The sequence below is a fragment of the Lutjanus erythropterus genome, chromosome 17 (genome assembly GCF_056507025.1).
Source record: "Lutjanus erythropterus isolate fLutEry1 chromosome 17, fLutEry1.hap2, whole genome shotgun sequence".
Classification (NCBI taxonomy): domain Eukaryota; kingdom Metazoa; phylum Chordata; class Actinopteri; order Lutjaniformes; family Lutjanidae; genus Lutjanus; species Lutjanus erythropterus.
This window is the reverse complement of record NC_139333.1, coordinates 4,607,137-4,630,293: the sequence shown is the minus strand read 5'-3', so window position 1 is coordinate 4,630,293 and position 23,157 is coordinate 4,607,137. Positions and strand designations below refer to the sequence as shown.

Sequence of the window (23,157 nt, the reverse complement as noted above, 5' to 3'; positions counted from 1 at the left end):
GCTGGTTATTGACAGGCTTTTGTAATAATATGTGTCTCATTTAAATATTATATCCTGGTGACAGAAAGCAGAATAAGCTCACTGGGCCACTTCAAAACAAACCCGACTACTGTGGCGTGTTGGAGCTTTCAGATCACTGTGTGACATCCGTACAGAAAATACGCTAAAATGATAGAAAAACAAACAATGATGAAAAATGATATTATGGTCTACAACTCCTTATATCCAAATGACAAAATATGCCTCCTGTCTGGGCCTCAAAAACAAACAAAACCTCAAAAACATCTCTGAGTGTTTTATGATCCAGCCGTAATTAACAGCTTCTTATATTTAAGCAATTAAACGTGCTTCTTTAAAGGATACAGCTGCTATTCATCGATATTTTTCTTATTGTCAACAAATCCATTAAAAGGCCTAAACCAACAATGTTTTAGTCCATCTCTCAATACTTTGAGTCCATTAGTTCCATCTTAAGATAAGATAATGCTTTATTTCATTTCATTTTTTCATTTACAAGGAAAACAAACATTAATCAGCGTTTCTGTAAATGTGCCAGTGTTTACAGACGGCTAATTTTCAGCTGCAGTTCGTTGGCGAGATGTTTTTAAAACCAGTGAGGTGAACCCCACAGAGGAGCTGCTGAAGGACAGAATTACATAAAGATAAAACATAAACAGAAATACTCATAGAAATAAAAATAAAAAATAAAAATCAGCATGGAATATCATAGAGAGTATAGAAGAGTAATTAAACCTAAATTACAGGCAACTGCAATACACACAGTAATTTCCTAAAAAAGCTGGTCACTGTAGTTTTTAGCAGTCGTTACTCAAACGGGGAAATGTGTTGTTTTGCATTAGTTGGGAACTATTTTCAGCAGTGGATTAATAAACATTTGATGATTTAGTGAGTATTTGGGGCAGCAGGACAGTGTAAGAGGGGTTTAGTCAAAATGATCTACAGTGTGTGTGTTCATGTTAATGAAGGAACATGTCACTCCGTGCAACAGTGTGGCTCACTGATGTGTTTTTAATAGATTTTGTGCAACAATGGAGCTCTACAGCACAGAGGAAGAAGCTATATCACACAGTACTTGTTAGGTACATTCAGTCCTGGTTTGGGTCTTCAGCCTCACCCTTTGTGTTTTGAGGAAAGATCACTTTCATGCTTTAAAGACACCAACTTTGACTGTTGGGGATGTAAATCATGGTCTCTGCATTCAGGTGGCACAGTCTGTGCACCCAAGCATTCACACTGCAACCCCCTAAGATGTTTTGTGGCCATTGAACAACATCAAAATACCTCTGCCTTTGCTGCTCTGAGAGGACAGCACAGTTCATCCCAAAATAAAAAATACATATTTTTCTGCTAACATGTAGTGCTATTTATCCAGCTAGATTTGTTTTGGTGTGACTCGCAGAGTTCTGCTGTCTCTCCAACATGATGGGACTAGATGGCACTTGGATTGTGATGCTCAAAGAACCAAATAATACAGTTTTTCTAGTGGAAAGAAAGGAAGTAGATTCTAAAGTACTTGTGGTAGAAAGAAAGAAGTTCCTACGTGAAATGGCTCACGGGGTTTGTAGATTATCTTGAGTAAAAGGGTCATGATTTCTGGAAAGAGACATTGCTGTTGAGTTGTTCAAAAAAATGTTTCTTACTCTGAGCACCACAAGCAGAGTGTCATCTAGTTCCATTATATTGGAGAGAAGGCAGACTGATATCTCTAAAACACTGCAACTCACACCAAAACTATCTCGATGGATAAACAGCACTAAAGGCCAGGGGAAAAAGATGCATTTTTGATTTGAGGTGAACTGCCTCTTTAATGTTACCACAAGGGGTTGCTTGTCAGGAGAACGTAAACGAATATCATCATATGAGCTGTAGAGGACTGTCGTCCTCCACTGCACCTCCCTCACCAGCACTGTGAGATCAGGAGGAGGAGGAGGAGGGACACATTAATAAATTAGACCTCAGTCACATTCTTTAGAGTTGTTCATAACGGTTTTGCCTCAGGGAAACATTCCATATCATATTTGACTTGATGAATGTATGTACGTATATCTATTGATTGGTCTTAAAAAATATATTGTAACATTTCACAAGAAGAGAAAAATGACAGATATTCATCACTCATTCTTGACAACTGGGACAAAACCAATTTTGAGGGGGTTTGGAGTTTTACTTCAATTATGCTGGGAAATGTATTTTAAAAGATCAAACTTGTGGCTAGTAAACTTTGTAACGGGCCAGTGAGTAGTGTTTTTTTTTTTATAAAATGTAGATGTCAACTCCATCAGATGGAAAATCTGACAGAATTGACAAAATGTTAGATTTTTACACTTCACAGCATAGTCGTAGTAGGCAGCCATTTCACTTTTTAAAGTTGGTCGGAGTTCTCTTAATTCTAATCAGAATACACATTTTTAAACCATAATTCTTATTTAGCTTTGATTTAGAAGGACTACAGAGATGCTATGTTATGGTTGAGACACATCTGATAGCAGCGAACCGTTTTTATGCCTGATTAAATCATGTTTTCGAAAAAATCTGGGACACGACTTTAAAGGGCCGACATTCTATGAAAAAGAAATTGATTTTAAAACAAAGATGAATATAAAAGCACATTTGTACACCCATGTTATCAGTAGGTATTGTGAGATTTTGGAAACACATTTTTTTATTTGTTTGAAGTTGTGAATTCTTGTCTGGGGCTGTTTTCTGGCACAGAGCAAGTTTAAAAATTAAAAAAATTAAAGCAGACCGAAGCATTTAATAAATTACATATATTTCAGATATATATACATTTTTTTTCACCCAAAAAAAAAAAAAGAATTAGAGTGTTGGTATTAATACATTTTAATGTTTTTTGGTGTGACATGATTTGTCCCAGTTCTTAAGAATGGATGTCATATTAAAAGTCTCAAACATGATATTTTGACATAAATCAAATCACATTAAACTTTATTATCCATAACAGTACAAAAAGGTGACAGTACAGGAGGTGCAGTGCCGCGGCCACCGTGTTCTCTCACCACTCCTACTTGCATCTCCCTATCTACTCGTTCTCCATAAGTACAGTTACCTTCCCCACTCCACACACACTCTGTAAGCACACACTCATCCTCACACACATACACAAAGGCAAAGTGACTCCAAAAAATAATAAGATAAGTAAAATCTAAATGTATGCAGATGTATTAAAATCTATGATATACACATTAAAACAGAGGACAAAATGAGGCCTTTACAAACAGTGCAGCAGTGCCAGTAACTGTTGATTACACAGATGAGTGTGGCTGTTAAATGCTGTGATAGCAGCAGGAACAAAGGAATGCTTAGATCTTGTAGTTAGGTTGTAATCGTCTCTCCCATGGCTCAACTCGAGCTTTGTCTTATTTAAAGTAAAGTCATTATAAAGCTGTTCCACTCTTGTCTGTTCAATACCAAAGTCTAAACACTCTGTAATACTGACTTGCAAAAAAGTTGAAGGACATTCTGTTCCATTCTAAACTTATTTAACTGACACACCAAAAATATTCATTGCTGAAGTCTTTTGTATATAACCATTCAGACTCTTTCAATCACAATGTCCTTGTTTCTTTTTACCTGAAAATACTTGTTCTTGCACCAACTGATAACTTTTTTTTTCATCTCTTAATCAAAATACGTTGCTGTGGAAACCCATTCCCACCAGTGTAATGGAACAAGATCCTGTAAGTCATTCAAGTGACAGACTTTCTCAAAATAATGACTTAGCATCTCAAAATAATGACTTAGCATCTCAAAATAATGACTTAGCATCTCAAAATAATGACCTAGTACCTCAAAATAATGACTTAGCATCTCAAAGTAATGACTTAGCATCTCAAAATAATGACTTAGCATCTCAAAGTAATGACTTAGCATCTCAAAATAATGACTTAGTACCTCAAAATAATGACTTAGCATCTCAAAGTAATGACTTAAAATCACAAAGCAACAACTCAGTATCTCAAAATAATAACTTATCTCAAAATAATAATAAACTCTCTCAATATGACTTACTTTTTCCTGAAATAATTACATAAAGGCACACTAGGTATCTTCTGCCATCTCTCACATTAAAACATTAGGAAGACATAGTTTGATATCTCACAATAAAGAGTTAGTATCTACAGTAAGTCATTATTTTTGAGTTTTTCTCATCGTAATGACTCATAGGATCTTTTTCATTACTTTCATTTCAACAGTAATTTGACAAAGTTCAAGATTTTCAGGAGCGCTGTTTCATACACGCAGCAGCATGTCTGCAAACCCTGTAGCTTTTTGACATGTACACTGATGAGGACTGAGATGAGAGCGCAAGTCCAGCTTCTTGAGACATTTCTCTGGGACTGATGTTAAAGCCACAGGGTGGTAATCAGCCAATTTCACCTGGTCAGTTTCTTTTACAGGCCGATGCAATCTAAGATTTTTTTTCCACAGGACCTCGGCTGTATCTGCTGATCAGTGAAACAACCTCTGAAGTCAGACCAGCTCACATAGATTTTCTCAGGCTCAGACTGGCAAGCTGGCAATTCTAGCAAATGCCAGATGGGCCAGCCATCCTAGTGGGTTGCAAGGCCACTACCAATAATGTGGGAAAAAAAATTGAAGAACGTGTGCCCACTTGATGTTGAAATAGCCCGTCTCATTTGGGGTTTCACAATGCCAAAATTGTCAATAGGCTGCCTATACAATCAGGGCATGTGCAGGAAGTGGTTTCGACCATTGTCACCTCCCCCACCCCTTCAAGTGGATCTGCCCATCCATGTAATGTCAGAGGTCAAGTGTTAAATAATCAAATGAAATGGATTAAAGCCCAAAAAAGGCCCTGAAAGGGTGGAGCTGAAGAGGTCAGAGAGAAAAAGAAAAACAAATCTCAAGGCCGGTGCTGCAAAATGCTGCAAAAACACATTTATTATTCAGAAATAACATTACCAAAGCCAGTGCTAGCTGCAGTGATAACAACAACAGACAGCCGGTGCCATGCCAAGAAGTGATCATCTGCCAAAAACTGATTGTATCTCCCACTTTATGTATGTCTACAGTTGCTTTTGATTAATTGCTCATAACACACAAATACACATAACTTTATCTCTGTGGTTATAGCAAAGGTATGTCCTTATGAAACTAAGTCACATTCATGTGATTATAGCCAGTAATAGTATTGTTACCAGTATTCATATGTGTTCAATACAGTGGAGGGCTCTCTGGGGACCAGACATGAAAAAAAATCAAAAGGGCACCACCTGTACGTGGTGGGGCGCCAGCATGATGAAACAGTTTTAATTCCTTAAAATTGTTTTATTGTACAACAACTACTACAACTTTGTAATAAAAACACACAGGGAACCTTTCAACAATTTAAAGGCATGTAGAGGCCAAATCATTTTCTAGTATGTAGGGCAGCCTATATGGCACTGCATTGTGTTCTTTCTTTCATGCTTTGTCCGCTAGAGGGACACCCTAGAGGGCACTTTACCACATTGTGTCCCCAAAAAGGGCATCCCAGAGGGTACTTTGCCACGTTCTGTCTGCTAGAAGGGCACTTTAGAGGGCACTTTAATTCATTTTGTCCACCAGAAGGACACTTTAGAGGGTACTTTATCATGCTTCAACTACCACAGGGGCATCCAAAAGGGCACTTTTGTATTGTTGTTTTAAGCAGCGGGGCATTGGGGGGTGCGATATAAGTATTTCAATATGTCTAATAATCTTGTTTAGGCCAATATTTGGAAACTTAATTGCAATCAGTGCGATTTACGAATATAAAAAAAGATAGAGTAAATAATCTCTTTTCAAATTATCCTTATGACACTGCAATATTTTACCTGGCACTGGCATCGCTAACATCGAATGAAAATTATCAGAGACAAAATTCTGTTTCCAGTCTGATCCTGGACTGGGAATTCCAGCTCATTCTAAATAAAACAGACTGTCGAGGAGTGGAGTACACAGACAGTGCAGACAGTAGAGAATGATGAGAAACTGGAATAAGATTATAATAATTATAAAGTCTACAGTATACAATCAAAGTCAGTATGACTTTTAACTGGGATATACAGGACACTGATCCAAGTTTGACTAAACTTGGAGGATGACTTTTCTGAAGGAGAGTGATATAACTACAGGTCAAACTTAAAGATCCTCATATTAGAATTTAAAAGGCACACTTGACCGAGCGGCAGTCCCTCTTCACTTACTGCTGTAAACATCCACAAGGTGACCCTCCCTTTTAGTCTGGGAGATAATTGACTGCATCATTAGTGGGGAGGAACATGTTTACCGTTGCCTCGTTTGTGCTGTGTCTCCCTCCGTAGCGCCACTTCTCCGTCTTCGCCCTGTCGTTTCCCGGAGCCGAGGCCTTGGCCACCATCTACACCTCCATCCTGTCTCAGCACCTGAAGGGAGAGGGCTTCACCGCCGCCCTGCAGAAGAGCTGCCCCACCCTGGTCCAGCTCGCCCTGGCCCTGCACCAACGCGTCTCCTCCACCTTCCTCCCCACCGCCGTCAAGTTCCACTACATCTTCAACCTGCGAGACCTCTCCAACATATTCCAGGTGACACCTAGAAGGATTTATCTACACACATTCTTTTAGAAGGAGAAACGCCCTCTGGTTAATCTTTTCACAATTCAGCATCAGAGGTTAAATCAGAAAAAGTTGTGTGCTTTTTCACATCACTCTCCTTTCTCTTTCAAACAAGGAGTTAGATATTTCGCCTCGATTCTCTTCTGTTTTTTACGGCTCTGCTTCCCACGTGGAAAGAGCCAGGCTTCTGTCACTAATTTCTCATCTAAATTATTATTGATTTAAGAGCTGGCTCTGAAAGCTAGAAATAAGTCTGAAATAAGTGTAACAGAAAATAGAATGGATTTGCACTTCCACGGGTGTTAGTGATGATTTAATGTATTTAAATGAATATAATATCAGAGCGCGAAGGCTGTCGAGGGAGAAGCTTTCGGGGCCATATTTCTGTCAAAATCCTCCACGGTTTCATGGAGGGCAGGCTCTCTCATTTAACACACTCCGCTGTATAATTAATGCTTTAAGCCACTCAGCTATAGGAACTTCATATTTCATAATTCCATCTAGGAGTTTATAAAGGCAGCTCAGAGTTCCTACTAAACTATCATTACACCATGTACAAAAGGTATATTATTAACCATTTTAAAGCGGAACTAATAAATACTTTTATATTACAATGGATCAAGATACTGTGTCAAAGGTGTTGGTTGTAGGTAAGTAGGTTAAAAACACGGACTGCTCTGTCAGAAATGCAGACACTGACAGCAGGTTGTCCATCAGGACAGAAAACTTAACCTAAAGCAGCAAAAACAAGCAATCATTGAAAGCATGAATGTATATTATAGACTGGATACTGGAGCCAAAGATGGCCTCCGTTCAGTCCAGCGAGAATATCTGAGTGTAAAGGGCAAAATGGTATGTGGCCCACTGAATATGCGCAGTAGTGATGCTACCACTGGCCTCGCCCACACCCATACATTTTGCAAACATCACGTCTTTTTGCTCGTGGAAACTTTTACAAACACAAAACTTCCATGAATCAAACATTCATAGTACAAAGAATCAAAATCAGAGGTGGTGAAAGCACACACATTTAGAAGTGCAGATACTTGTATAAAAAAATAACAAAAAAGTAGAGCTGCTGATTCTGCTTCCTTATTGCAGTAAAAGTGAAAAAGTACAGGCTTTGAAATATACTTTTTTAAGTTGTTTTTCATCTTTTCACATCTTTTACGTTGTTTTTGGCTGCTTGCGTCTTTTTTTGTCATGCTGCTTTGCTTTTAGTCTTCATGTTTTTTAGTCTCATTATGTGTTTTTCATCGTGCTGTGTGATTTTTGTCTTGTTGTGTCTGTCCTCTGTGATATGCACTGATGGATGCATCAAGGAATCATCTTTATGTCTTACTGTTTCATCCATTTTAGTTGAAATCAGTCTTGGCGCTGGGAAAATAAATATAATCAATTATTCCACTCAGATGCGTTAAAAACAACGTAACAAGCCTGTTTTGAAAGTGTTCCTTCCCACCTCTGATCATAATTCATGTTGTTTACAGTTCGCAGTGTCCCGTCAGCAGTTTTACAGACCCTTCTTTATAATGGTGGTCTATGGGGAAAATATTTTAGGGCAAGGGAATTTTTCACTACAATACGAGGAGTGATTACTGGAAAAAATTGGACACAAGGGTGAGCGGTGATGCTGTATCCAGGTTTCTCTTTACATATACATGGTTCAAAGAGTCTACAGCTAAGCCTGCTGCTCTGCAAGGCTGTATTTAGGCACTTTGAGCTAGAAACAAGAAACAAGCAAGAAACAAACATAACTGCAATTTTTCCATCATGGTCAGTGGATCACTGTCTGTACCAACAGTTTCTGAAATATTTCAGCTGAAACCTCGATGTTTTCACTTAGCCAGTGAAATGTCTCAACATCCGCTAAAAGCATGAGTCTCCGCACAAAGAATCATAATGACTTTTGTGACCTCCTGACTTCCTATAGCGCCATGACTTTGTGATTTTGAAAACATAAGTGGTGTTGCACGCATTTAAAGTGATGGAAGTAGTTGTTTGAAGAATGAAAGAAGAGATTGAGGAAGAGGTTGAACTTTGCCTTGACACCTCAACACACCTGACCAATCACTGTGTGCATCAAATAAAAAGTGCTCTACCATCGGAGGATGTCAGACACTGTTTGACCGTCAGATCACTGCTTCCTTTTAAGCATAATGAGACCTTAATGATGCCATTTCACTGCATCTTTAAATATGTTAATATTCACTCTACCTCTTGTGTGAATACTTGATTTTACCTATCGTAATGAGTTGATTTGTAGGTCGGTTTGAGCCTTAAGCACTTTGAGATAAAGCATAATTACCATCCCAAAGCTCAAGCCCTGATGACCTCAAGACTTACCTTCCAGACCCTTGATCACTGCCATGAGGCAATCGGCACTTTAGCTTCACTGTAACACTTTGAAGAGGCCTGTTTTGTCAAAGTCTTTGTTGTTTTTAAGGGTCTTCAGAGCATGGCTGGACGTCCAGTAACCACAGAGAAGAAACGGCGTCAAAGCTTTCTCGTTGTTCCTTCCTCCACCCATACAGAGACTAGAAAGACAGCCAGAAAGAGACTCATGGAGCTCGTTTGAAGTTTTTCCTACCTAACTTATTCAGCTGCTGGCTTTAACACCTCAGAACAGCCGGGAAGAGGTGAGCAGCCTCGCAGCTCACAGCTCTGCCTCAGCTGTAATTCCCCCACCGTACCTCTGTGCTTTTGCACCTTCAGAAGTGGGAAAAGTATTTGGCGAGAGAGCACAAACGCTCCGTCTAATTTTCGAGCATGAGGCCTAAATGGTTGTCACTCAGTGTTTTCTGGCTTGACGTTTCAGAAGTTCGCCTCAGCTGAAATAATTGGGGGTCTTTCTGTGATTCACTTTGTTTTGTAAAAACTTTGGAACTCGGAGATGTAGCCGAAGGCAACCGTCTCATTATGATCAACTCTAATGAGCCAGAAAACTGAGCTCAGAGACTCTGTGTGAGTTTGCAACACTTCTCGCAAAGGTGACAAAAGAAGTAGGTCCAGACAACATTCCAGGTTGCATCTTTATGAAAGTATTGTTTCTGTTATTGCTGACAAAATTCTCAGGTTAGGGGTTTTTTTTGTTGAATAAAAACAAAATGCAATCATTTGCAAATCCTTTTCAACTTATATTCAGTTGAGTACCGTATAAAGACAAGATATTTAATGTTCAAACTGGTCAACTTTATTGGGGTTTTTTGTAAGTACATACTCACTCTAAATTCGATGCCTGCAGCACATTTCAAAAAAGTTGGGACAGGGGCAACAAAAGACAGGGAATATTGTGGAATGGTCAAAAGCACCTGTTTGGAAAATTCAACAGGTAAACAGGTTAATTAGTAACAGGTGACAGTATCATGGTTGAGTATTAAAGGGGCGTCTTTGAAAGGCTCAGTGGTTCACAAGCATGGATGAGGTGAGGTTCACCACTTTGTGAAAAACTGCATTGGCGGATAGCCGAACAGTTTAAGAACAACATTTCTCAACACAGAATTGCAGGAATTTAGGTATTTTAGCATCCACAATCCATAATATCATTAAAGGAGTCAGAGAATCCAGAGTAATCTCTCCATGTAAGGGGCAAGGCTGAAAACCAGCAATGAATGTCTGTGACCTTTAACCCCTCAGACAGCACTGCATTAAAAGGAACACTTTGGAAAACTGTTGTCAGTAAATGCAGTTTGTCGCTGCATCTACAAATGCAAGTTAAGACTCTACCATGCGAGTCCACATTTCAGATTGCTTTTAGAAATCATGGACATTGTAGCCTTCGGGCTAAAAATAGAAAAGGACCATCCAGATAGTTACCAGCGTTCACTTCAAAAGTCAGCATCTGTAATGGTATGGGGTTTGTTAGACCTAATTAATGCTGAAAGGTACATACAAGTGTTGGAGCAACATATGCAGCCATCCAGATGTCTTTTTCAAAGACGTCCCTTCTTATTTCAGCAAGACAATGCTAAGACGCATTGTGCATGTGTTCCAACAGTGTGTCTTCATAGTAAAAGAGTTCAGGTACCAGACTGAGCTGCCTGCAGTCCAGACCTGTCTCCCATTGAAAATGTGTGGTGCATTATGAAGCACAAAATACAACAACAGAGACCCCGGACTGTTGAGCAGCTGAAGTTGTATATCAAGAGAGAATGAGAAAGAATTTCACTGTCAAAACTTTGAGTGTTGTTAAAAGACAAGGTGATGTAACACAGTGGTAAACATACTCCTGCCCAAATTTCTTTGGAATGTGTTGCAGGTATAAAATTCAAAATGAGTGTATATTTACAAAAAACAAATATACTTATCTGTTTGAACGTTAAATATCTCCTCTTTGTACTGTATTCAGTTGAATATGGGTTGAAAAGCTTTTGCAATCATTGCATTCTGTTTTTTATTTATGTTTAAACAACATCTTAACTTTTTGGAATTAGGGTTGTAAGAGGGAGCTAATGGCAATAAATTTTCTTTCTTTTCCTCCTCTTCTTTTTCCACTTTAGTCCCTTACCACTCACATACTTTATTACAGTACTCCGTCTTTCTCCTTCGTACACTCTGTCTCCATAACTCACTGCAAGCACTGGGGCAATCATTACGCCCCGTGGATGTTAAATTAGACGTACTATAAGTGAAGTACAGTAGCCAAACTCCACTTATAGGGCAAGACAAACAGTTTGGCATCCGACTGGGAGCGTTGTCAAAGAGCTCTATTTGCCAATGTTCGCTCTCTGCCATGACCAGCGGGCATATCCGAGGGCCTGTCTTCCCCATGTCAGCCTAAATGAGCTCCTCGAAGCTCAAGAGGCGAGGGAGGAGATGGGTGGAAGATGGACGAAATGAAAGAGGAGGGAAGAGACAAGGGGAAAGGGAAAGAAAGAAAGAAGGAGTGTACATGAGACTTGCAGTGCAGGGAGGAGGACTGTACTCACTGCACAATATGTCTGTATGATGTTCCGTGGATAGTCAGCTGGGTGCGTTTGTTAGCCGGGGAAGCATTGTTTGGGGCTCAGAGCAGCTGTCAGGCTACGAGGAAAGCGTGCCCGCTCCAGACAGCGCGACAGACAGACAGATACATGCCGACACCCAGAACTCTCTAATCCCTCTCCTCTGAGTTGAACAAAGCAATGAAAGATCAGGGACGAGAGGATGAGATAGTCTGCCAAAGTCGGCTGGATAGAAGGAAAACAAAGTTCTCTCTTCGTCTCAGTTTGTTAACGCTCTGCCGTTTGTTCGATTGATACAACGAACAGCTAAGCCTGCAAGTATGACTGTTCTATAGAGCTGCCATATGGTGTTTTGTTTTTCTCAGGCACACTTTTACAAAATAAATGCAGGGTTGTCATGATTGACACCATTAAGCAATGAAATGGAGTAGAAAAAGACAGATCTATTAAAAGTCAAGGGATTAGATCATTCACACATACTCGTGGAAAACATCTTGGCTTTGTAGATCTAGAGTAGTGGCTATAATTCTGGCTCAGTTTGGATCTTCAGCACACACATCCATGCAAGTATCCACACACACGGGCACACCTCCCATCTGCACCATTACACAGTGGATTTAGCAGCCAATTGTCACATTCAGCGGGCTCAGATATGAAGGCAGATCGGATTCAGCTGGCTTTACCCCCGGAGATGATTCTGTTGATTGGAATAAGTTCTGGGGCTGGAAACACACAACATCTGCTTGCTTCTGCCTCTGCCTCCTGGGTGACAGTGCGCAGAGGGGAACAAACAGCGCCTGGGCGCCTTGTCATCCCCTTCCTCATCCTATACGGCACCTGTTATGTGAAGCACCTAGATTGCGGCGAGTTCCGCCTGACTGCATCATGAATGGACCTGTGGGGAAGCCAACACGTCACACAGGCCCCTGATGGAGACACATTAATCATCAATCATCCAATAAACACTCATCTGCTCATTCTCAGGATTTTCTGTTTTTATTTTGGCTGTTTTTGAACAGACGATGAAAAGAAGTGTGAATTGCAAACAGAAAAACACATCTATTTCAGCCATGCTAGCAGAATGGCTCCCAGAGGATGAATTCTGCTGACTCCGTGATACCCTAACTTTTCCTCGAGCACAGCGGAGCACAGGGATTCTCAAAGTGTGGCCTGCAGGCCAATGGCAGCCCTCAGAAACATTTTGTGCGGCCCCTGAATGTAAATGCAGTATATTTTAATCACTCCATCAACAACATACATCTAATACATTACTCAGCTACTGCATAAAGCTGTACTAATAAATGTCTGCCAGGTTAGGAACGACAACTTGTGCGTAGCTACTGGTCTGAAATTCTACCGACTCTTCAAGAAATTGACTGGTTGATGGGAAAAAAAACCATGAACATTATCTCTGGATTAATTAAATGAGCCATAGTGTACTGAGTGACTCTACCTGCAGCCAAAATGGGTGTTAATCACAGTTGCACAATGTTGCCAAGCTCCTGAATTCTTCAGTTCGACCATTTCTTTTTCACCCGTAGCGATATTGTTACCTTCAAGGCACACATATCAAGTAAATTAGTATTACATACACCAGCAAGACAAACACATACAGGGTGGAAATGAGGAGGATCACAGAGTAGAACCTGCTGGTTTCCATACAACACCACAGCTAATGCAGTTAGCGTCACACGTGGCTTAATGTTCACACAGTTTCTCTTGACTGTCCCTCAGTATTACAACATTATTCGAACATCGCCACAACCTGTGCAAATAGCTATATTAGCAACATGATAGTGCCAACTTCAACAATATAATCTACAAAATAAACATTAAAACAGCATAAAACATGGTGAAAGTTTGGGAAAGCCTGAGCCTCATGACCTTATCATTTTAATGCCAAGCATATCGTGTACATGGCTTCCCAATTTGAAACCTCGAGCTCCATTTGAAGGTGGCAAAAATGTAGTTTTTGTCATCATTTTCATCACTGCTATCTGCAGAGTCTCACAATGGTAATTTTTGCATCTATGCATTTCGGGATTGTTTGCAGAAAGTAGTGAACTCACTTTGGATATCACTTTTTTCGCCGCAAATGGGAATTTTTCAGGATGTAAAACTCACACACAGTTCGGACACTCAAATAAAATGGTTTACAGCAAATATAGCGCTGTGTGTAAATAAATAAGGAGGGATTCCAAGCACATCCTTACTCATGTTTGAAAATAAATACTCTTAGTCACACATAGACTCCTTCCTTGATTTTTCATAATTCTTCCATCCAACACCTGCCCACAGAACTTATCTCCACATACAGCAATACTTCTGAGACAGTGAGATGAAAGAAAAGCACTGCCATTATTTCCTGAGTTTCTCTTGACACACCCACTAACAGCTTGCCCACTCAATATCCATTGATTTGCCCACAGTGACTGTGCTGTATTTCCCTCCTTACTGTGTTGTAAAAGGAACAAATCAGCCTCTGGAATAAAACTCTGAGCTCTCCTCTCTCCCCCCTCTTTGCCCAGGGCATTCTCTTCTGTACCGGCGAGTGCCTGAAAGCCCCTCCGGACCTGCTGAAAATCTACCTGCACGAGTCCAGCCGGGTCTACAGAGACAAGCTGGTGGAGGAGCAGGACTTCCAGGTCTTTGATAAGCTGCAGGCGGACACAGTGAAAAAGTTCTACGAGGTGAGAGTTTTTACAAAGTTCAGCGGAGGAAGACGAGAACGAGAGGATGTGGGGGTGGAGGGGGAAATCATTAGGCTGCCTGCTCTGTGTCTGGACCTGGACATCAGTGGCCAACACAGCGAGGAGAAAAAGGAATGTTGTGTGGGGTGGGGAGGGCCAGGAGAGGGTTGGAGAGAATATTAATCAGTGTAGTATGGGGTCTGGCTGTCAGGGTCTGCGCTGTCAGCCCGGCAAATTGGAAAACATTTTAATGGTTTTCTGTCCACTGCTTCCCTCACTACCCTCTCTGGCTCTATCGCATGCACACTAGTCATGGCACAATGAAGAACCTGACAAGTATATGTGTACACACACCCACAGAGAGAGCAGGAGAGAGAAGAATATGACCCACTCCAGAATATATTATTCAGAGATGGCACTTTCTGTAAACTTAGGGCATTTCGCCCCTGTGCCACAGAGCAATATTCAGCATGTTTTCTTGCTATTTTTACATGCAAACAAGCTCGTCTTCAGAGACAATGAAGACTGCACTGAACATAATATAGATGTGAATTTGTAAAAAAAAAAAAAAAAAAAGTCTTCATTCATCACACCTTCTGTAACTTGAAAGTTAGCAGAGAAAACAAGTGTCCCTACGAGACACACAAAATCTCTCCAGTGAAATATTCGGGGCCCAACAGTTGCCAGGGTGAAAATGAACTAGGTCACCCTCTGCGCAGCTGTGATATTCAGCTGTGTCCCTGTCCAGACTGTTTAAGCTTAACACTAATGTTATGCTGACAGGGGTTTTGTGTGTGGGGCCGTATGTTTACCACTGCAATATGTGTGTGTGTGCGTGTTCCCTTCCTTCCCCCCTGAGGACGTGGAGGAGACTCTGGAGCAGACCAGGGAGATGAACCTGTACTGCCATTTTGCCCGTGGGCTGGGGGAGGCCAGGTACACGGCTGCCGAGTCCTGGAGCAGCCTCAATAAAACCCTGCTGGAGGTGCTGGACAGCTACAATGAGGTCAACGCCACACTAAACTTGGTGCTGTTTGAGGACGCCATGGCTCACATGTGAGTGGAAGTTTTCGAACCCCTGGGGACCGTGCTGGGGAGTAAAGAAAGAAAGAGTTGGGGGGGGGGGGGGGGGGGAGTGTTTTTGTCAGTTCCTTTATTGTCTGTCAACGAAATCAACTGGCTTCTCAGGTATTCTAGGATTTGCAGTTCCATTTCACAGACTGTCAAAAACAGACAGGCAAATCTGTAAGAAGTCTCGCAGCATACATCGTGGTGGTCTAACAAATATTCAGAGAACAGGTTGTTTTTCCTCAGTATAAAAATGTAAAAAGAAAATATTATCCCCCTAACATCCACTTTATCCCTTTAATTACCCTTAAGTAGCTTTAAGGTTGGAAACAGAATCTTAATACTCATTGACTGACAGCATCATTTATGCTGTATCAGCCTGTTCTCACTTTTCATTGAAGCTATTCAAGTCTCAAGTCTTATCTTTCAAGTCCCAATTTAATGTGGTGAGACTCAAGCAAGTCGAGTTGAGCCCCTGCTAGAAATCAAACAAGTCAAGTCATTGCTCAGGTCAAGCAAGTCGTATGAAATTCTGATGAGTCTCTCAGTTTTGACTTTTAAATCAGTTAAAAAAAAACTGTTCATGAAATGTTTCATTTTCATCATTAACTAAAGCTGTTGCACGTAAAACAACAGAGAAGGGGGTACAGTAGCATATCAGTTTAACCTAACTAACTAAAACTAACCTTTTTTAGACCACAAATGTTACATCAGCATCACACTCGTGTGACAACAGCGTATACACCACGTTAAAGTCTGTCTATGTAGCTTCTGTCTATATAGCGTCCACCAGCAAACAAGTAGCCAAAATTTCTGTGCACTATCCAGTTTCCAAAAATACGTGTGAACATTCCTGATTTTCCATCAACACCATGCATAAAGCACTGTGGCGTGGGTCTGTGTGCACGCGCAGTGGGTGTGGATGAGCAGAGAGGAGGGAGAAAAGAGTGCTGGGGGCTGTGCTCAGAGCAGAGGGATTAAAGTTTAGCAGTGAATTTGTCCAGTGGCAGTAAATGTACAGTATGCCCACAGAAACACTGCAGGAAAACCCAGCTGCTGGGTGAAGTGAAGGGAGAGGGGATTAAGCAGGAGCAGAGAGAGCTGATCTCTGGCTCTGAAGCACACTCTGATCTGCTGAGGTTACATAGTGTGGATAAAATATGTTTTCAGTGCTTTTTTAATGGACACCAGCCTTGTGTGTCTGTGCGATAAATATGTTAAACATAAAACTGTTTCTGTTGCATGAGACATGCGAGGGGGTGAGACAGGTGGTGACATCACACCTGTAGTTATTAAGTCATGAGCATGAACCTGTGTTAACTTGTAAATGCCTGCATAGTTTCAGCGGTTAAATGGCCCTGATGATGATCAGTATTTTTCTTCACAGTATAAGTCTGTCTTATAAGATGAAAAACCCATCAAGTCACACTGTTGTGCCAAGTGACATGTTTCTTACTTATCATAAATATGGTTACTGTAGTTCATTTGTAGTCAATCCTGCATAAATCAGCTGCAGTGCATCAAAAGTGTATTGATCCAAGTCTGAAAATAGTGCCCAACAAATGCACTATTCAAAACGCTTGACTAACATTTGCAAAAGTCTATGTTACCCAGCTGTTTTACGGAATTACTGAGTCATTTTTAAAAATGAAACTACAAATACAATATGTGTGTACGGTAAGGTCTTAAGTAGGAACCATAGGGCCTGCAGCTGAGAGCCAGAGAGGAGGCTGGGAAGTCAAAAGGTCATGAGAAATGCATCGCTTTAATTCCTTTTTTTTTTTTTTTTCAAGTGGGTTTGTTGACAACAAGAAAAATAATATATTTTTCTAGGAAGGTGAGGAAAATTACTAAAATCATTGGCTCAAACTACTGTATGTGGAAGCATATCAAAGATAATGTGCTGGGTTGAAGTAGTTTCTTCAGTAAGAGAGGACAATACGTGTAGGGAGATAGTGTGCAGGTAGGAACCCTTTATTCTGCATGAATATGGGCTTGCTTTCTTGATATTTAAAGATAAACCTGGCTACGGCAGATAATATTCCTTTGCTTTATATTTATGACTCTGCAAGTCGTGTAATAAAAAAAAAAAACACTCCCAAGTGCTTATTTTTAAAGGTCAGTCCTTTTATATATTTGATGCTCAACATAGTGTTTTCTGAAATGTTGGCATGGAGCTGAATGATCTGCCAGGCATATGATTCATAAATATACAAAATACTACATTTTTTGAATGAAATTAAAGTGTGCTCACTTGTGTTGAAAATCCCAGGTGATATCAATGTAATCAGGTAAAACTGAAGTGTCATTTGAGGCACAGAAGTAGTTTTAAGTGTCAGCTGAAGTAAAATCATTGATTGGAGCTGAAGTGTTACCTGAAAGGAAAATCAGAAAATGGTTGAAGTGTAATTGCTGAGAGCAAGTGATTTTTCAATTTAAGCCCATAGTAATTTGAACTGTCAGTTTGTGTGTTAACAATGAAAGCAGGTAAATTAACATTTGAAGAGTAAGAGCTGAAAGCACTTAAACCCTCACTCGAACATGAAAACAGCTGAAGTGTCATGAAAATGAAATGAAATATCAGTGAACTCTCTATTCTCATATCAAGGAAGCGTCAGTTCAAGTTTAAGAGATGAAGGCAGTTGAACTGTCACTTTAAAAGAAAGAGATCAAAGTTCAAATGTCAGTTGAACTGTAAACAATGACAGCAGAAGAAGTTTTAGTCGAAGAGCTAGATAAGATCAGATAAGACAAGATGTCTACTGTTAAAAGATACAAGATGTTCATCCATGTATACATACAACAGAGAATGTTATTCTGTTTGAAATGTAGGTAGAAGAAATTAGTGGATTATTTGAAGTGTGGTTATATGAGGAACTTATCCATAGTCAGTCAACGCGCCTGTTTAGAGAAGCAGCAGGAGTACTGGTGTAGGAAGCTAAGTCCTGCTGTGGACAGAGTCAGCAATACAACATATTTTAGCCACCTACAAAAAATCAATGTCAATTTAAGTGTATGCTATATTTAGAATATTTTCACAACTTTACCTTGCATCAGAAAGCATTTTCCCATGTGGGTCCACCAGTATACAGGCAAAATATCATCCTCTCCAAACTAACCAGACTCCTTTGGCAAAATTTGTCATTTAACTTGTAGAACACGGGAATTGCTGGTCTGCTACTGCATCAATTGTATAGTTTGTTTGTGTTGTACCAGCAGGTCTAGTTAAGTTGTGTTATGGTGTAACTAAAAGGTTAGTTTGGATTCACAGAAGTCACACAACAACACAAACAAACTAAGAGATCAAGGCAGCAAAAGACCAGCAACTCCTGTGTTCTGCAGGGTAAAATAAATTATTTTGCCTGTGGATTTGGTTGGTGTAGAGAGACTAATGTAATGGTGCTTTCCGGTGGGATACGGCTGTGTGATGGCAAGTTAAAGCAGTGAAAATATTCTAAATCTAGCATACACTTAAACTGATTATGAGTTTTTTAGGTGAACCTTTTTTAGGAAGCTGATATTCTTTGCTGCTGACCCTGTCCACAGCAGTTCGTTGCTTAGCTTCCTACACTGGTCCTCCTGCTGCTTCTCCAAACTGGGGACGCGCCGACCACCATCTACTGTACACCGACTATGGATAAGTGCCTCATAAAACCCCACCTCAGAAAATCTGAAAAGGCCCTTTCAACTGTCAGCTGAAGTGTATTTGAAGTCTAAGCCATGAAAGTGACTGTGAGCAGTGTTGAACTGTCATCAGAAGAGTGAGAGAAGAAGGTTGAAATGTCAGTCAAACTGCAAAAGATCGGAGAGTTGATAAATTGTGAAAGTTGTGAAATTGCAGTTGACGTGTCACTTAAAGTATGTTGGTGTATTTCTTTTGGCACCAGCCTCAAACAAAGCAACAACAGACTGAGAAGGTATGGGAAATGTACCAGATGGAACAAATAACGTACTCCTTAAGACTCCAAAAAGAAATATGCAGTAAAATATGGAGCCTTGCCATCGCCACACTAACATAGTGAAGTGATCTAAATCCGCCTACATATTCTACAGTACATATATATCTTTATCTTCCTACCTGACTCACCTCTTGTTGCATATACATGCACTCATGCCACTGTATACACACACCCTTTTTCTTTTACGTATTTATTTATTAATTCCTTTTAATTTTTCTTAGTGTCATCATGTTTTTCTTTGTTTTATTTCAAAATTAACATTTTAAGCTGGGATGTTTTCAGTTTATTTTACAAAGAAACAACAGCAAGGAACATTTCTGCTATAGTGAAGGCTCTCAGGAGCGCAGTGTGATTTATTCTTATGTTTGATACATTTTGTTCTGGTACATCTGAATGAAACAGAGTGACAGACAGTATAAAAGCATAGAGAGGAGACAGAAACTACCTGTGTTTGTTTCTCTTTCACTTTTTCTCTTATGACTCAGAGATTGTCTTTATCCGGTTCGCCTCGCCCCCCTGCCTTTTATCTCACCCTTCCACCGATTCCTCCTTCACACCTTCTCCCTCCCCCGACTGTCTGCACCTCCACATGTAGCTGCCGTATAAACCGAATCCTGGAGTCTCCACGGGGCAACGCGCTGCTGGTCGGAGTGGGCGGCAGCGGCAAGCAGAGTCTGACCCGATTGGCTGCCTTCATCTCCAATCTGGAGGTTTTCCAGATCACCTTGAGAAAAGGCTACAGTATCGCCGACCTCAAGGTTTGAGCAGGATTACACGGCAGAAACACACCACGCTGCAGAAAACACACCACACTAGAAAAACCATCCATCTGAACAACTCAATTAGTCTCATATTAAGTGTTAAAAAGTTTCTCACAGCCAGGTGAGGTTTAATTTTTCGACTTGGAGGTGCATCTGAGTGAAATATAGACATAATCCCTACCGTGTGCAAACACAGTACTGGTTATCCACACAGTATCCACACAACGATTCAAGTCTCAGGCATGTATCACTGCAAAATAACAAATCTTTAGCCCTCTCACAGCCCAATCTCATTATGTGTGTCACTCTCCCACTCCATCTTTTCCTCTCTCTCCCCGTCACCCAGACTGACCTGGCATCCCTCTACATCAAAGCTGGCGTGAAGAATATTGGCACCGTGTTCCTAATGACTGACGCCCAAGTGGCAGACGAGAAGTTCCTCGTTCTGGTCAACGATCTGTTGGCATCGGGTAACAGCAGGCTTCGCTAATTACTGCGTGTCATGTTTTGCAGGAGAGAAATGCTTCTGCTCCGCCACAGCAACAAATCACTGTGGTGCCATTTCTGCAGCATTACTCATCAACTACAACACTTCATTGTGAAGAATTGCAAGCAAGGCTGAGCTGCACATCCAGATTTATACTCCCCGTTCGGAGGGTGCAACACAGAGCGCTATAAAATACAAATATAAAATGATTTTATATCTATCTGTCTGTCATAATTCATATCTAAAATTCTTTCTGGCTTTGACCACTGTTTGAATATTGGATTATTATTGCCCAGATTAAGAATGGAGCCACCATTTTACTGTGCCAGAGATATTTATAATTCGACTCATCATATCACATCTTAAATCAGGGTACTTCTTTGATCATGATGAAAAACATCAAGTAATCTGTTCCTAGGAACTGTGTCAGCTGAAACTAACATTGGTGGGACAGTTAGTAGACCTACCCAAACTAAACTTAGCAACTTAGAACACAATATCAGACTGAATAATTAAGTGAAACCAAATGTCAGTTCAGTCTGGTTGTCAGGCTGGGTTACAGTTAGAGTAAGAACAGCATGAGCCAGTTTAACAAAGCTAATACAGACCAGTCTTAATTTTGAAAAAGGGCTTAATTTACCCAGGATTCATCATGCCATAGTCCTACTTCAGATAGCCAAGAGCTAAACTGCTTTGTGCAATGGATGAATTTTGACATCCACCTGAAGCCCGACTATCTGTTATATCTAAGCCACAGTCAAAGTCTGTCTGTGTGAGACCAGCTCCAGGTCTTGACCTCTCCAGGTTCATGCTGAGCAGAGGAGGAAAGCCTGGAGCACCTGACTAAACTTAAAGGATAACTTTGGTATAATTCAACCCATTTTCACCTGTCTCTGTGTCTAAGTGGCCAATGGGAGCAACAATTCTTTAAACTTGTCCAGTATTGAGGGAGAACAGCAGTTAGTTGTCAAATTGGGCTGCATTGTAATCCTTATAGGCAACTGCGCACTGTCAAATAATGTTCACTAAAAGTGTTTGTTTTTACACTGACAGGCTCAGATTGTTATTCTAAGTGTATGAGAGCATTATTGAAAGAATCCCTAAAGAGTAAGAAAGAGTTTGTTTAACCAGAAATAGATATTTTATTGCTCTCACCGGAGCCTCCAAATCCCTTTTTACAGAAACAGTCGTTTTAGCATTGTCATCTTCATTGTCATCTTCATTCCAACTGGACTGAAATAAAATAAAACTTACCAAGAATGTCTTGGTTCTTCTTGCCACTGCTCAAACAATCATCCTCTCTATTTTGGTCAAAATAAACCCTTAATTCACGGCAATGGATGTGAAAATATGGGAAGAGGAGCAAGAGGGAGGTCTGACAGAGAACAGCAGGGAGAAAAGGCCCGTACGACCAGAATGTTTTTACATCTGACTCTGTGAATAAAGGTTTTATTTCAACCCAACCAGAGCTGGTGTTCGTTTGAACAGTGGAAAGATGAGCCAAGAAGTTTTTGGTGAGTTTTATTTTGTTTCTGTGATGGAAAAAAAACTGTTTGTATAAATGGAGTCTGGTGGCTTTGGTAAGAGTGATAGATCAGCTGTTTCTGGTTGAACAAAAAGGATCTTAGTCTTTAACAAAAAGGTCTGTCTCTGAAGGGATCTTTCTGTAGTGGCCTCATTCAATACTTGACCAATTTCAAAAATTGTTGTCCCCATTGAACCACGTATACACAGTGCAATTTTGGGCTGTCTCAGACGAAAGATGACTAAAAATGGTGGTGGGACAGTGGTTCTACGTGCACAGTGAGAGAGCTTCATAGACAGTCATTATCACGACCAAAGATAACCTGAGACAAAAGTCTGACACTGTCACGCATTTAGGATAACTAATGTGACTGCTGCTACGACCTACATCTACTAACCAACCTATAGAAATGCAGCATGAAATGATGCAATGATCCACACAACACTAGTGAGAGTAAATCTTCGCTGGCACTAAAAACAAATTCCTCCTCTTCTTTTCTTCCATTCATAAAAGCAACTATTGCAAGGACTCGATTCCTTCCTCTGTTTTATTGACTTGTATCGTAGCCTGCAATTCAGTAGTTACCATCGTACGGTCTACAAACTTGATGTCATACCTGAGTTTATAAGATCCACGTTTTACAATGTGGCTTGCAATAAACTTACAAGATTGCTAAAATCTCAGTCTGTAGGAGTCTTTAGTCAGACACAGAAACATGGGAAAATAGGGTTAAACGACACCTAAACTGACCCCATCTGGAGGTAAAAATACAGGGCCAGGTGAAATCAAGGTTTCAAAACAGTGCACACGTCTGAGCTTAGATCAGGCTAGATAGTGGCAGTTTTTAGGAGTGTATACAGTATATGTCGACATCACTCTGCTCATCTTTGCTCCTGTGAGGCTGTGACTTACAGCAGATCTCTGCATTAGCATAAGCCCTGTGTATGAACTCCTCCTGCCACCGCCTCTATTAACACACACCCAGATTTGATATAAGAATCTGAGTGTCAGCTCAGATCCTTGCAAGATAAGAAAGTTTGAGAGAGTTCTGGCACAAGTTTAGCTCTCTAACAGAAAAAAAAAAAAAATCTCATCGACTGCTTCCAG

The 23,157-nt window shown here is 40.5% G+C and overlaps 1 protein-coding gene across 1 annotated transcript in view; it reads left to right on the top strand.

Annotated features, from left to right (window-relative positions):
• The window catches only part of dnah9 (dynein, axonemal, heavy chain 9), a 203,527-nt gene that overhangs the window by 89,333 nt on the left and 91,037 nt on the right, over positions 1-23,157 (top strand). Inside the window, exons 47-51 of the mRNA XM_084741680.1 lie at positions 6,348-6,587; positions 14,089-14,250; positions 15,110-15,306; positions 19,873-20,035; positions 20,385-20,508. Of these exons, the coding sequence (XP_084597806.1) occupies positions 6,348-6,587; positions 14,089-14,250; positions 15,110-15,306; positions 19,873-20,035; positions 20,385-20,508 (886 nt within the window). The remainder of the gene's footprint in view (positions 1-6,347; positions 6,588-14,088; positions 14,251-15,109; positions 15,307-19,872; positions 20,036-20,384; positions 20,509-23,157) is intronic.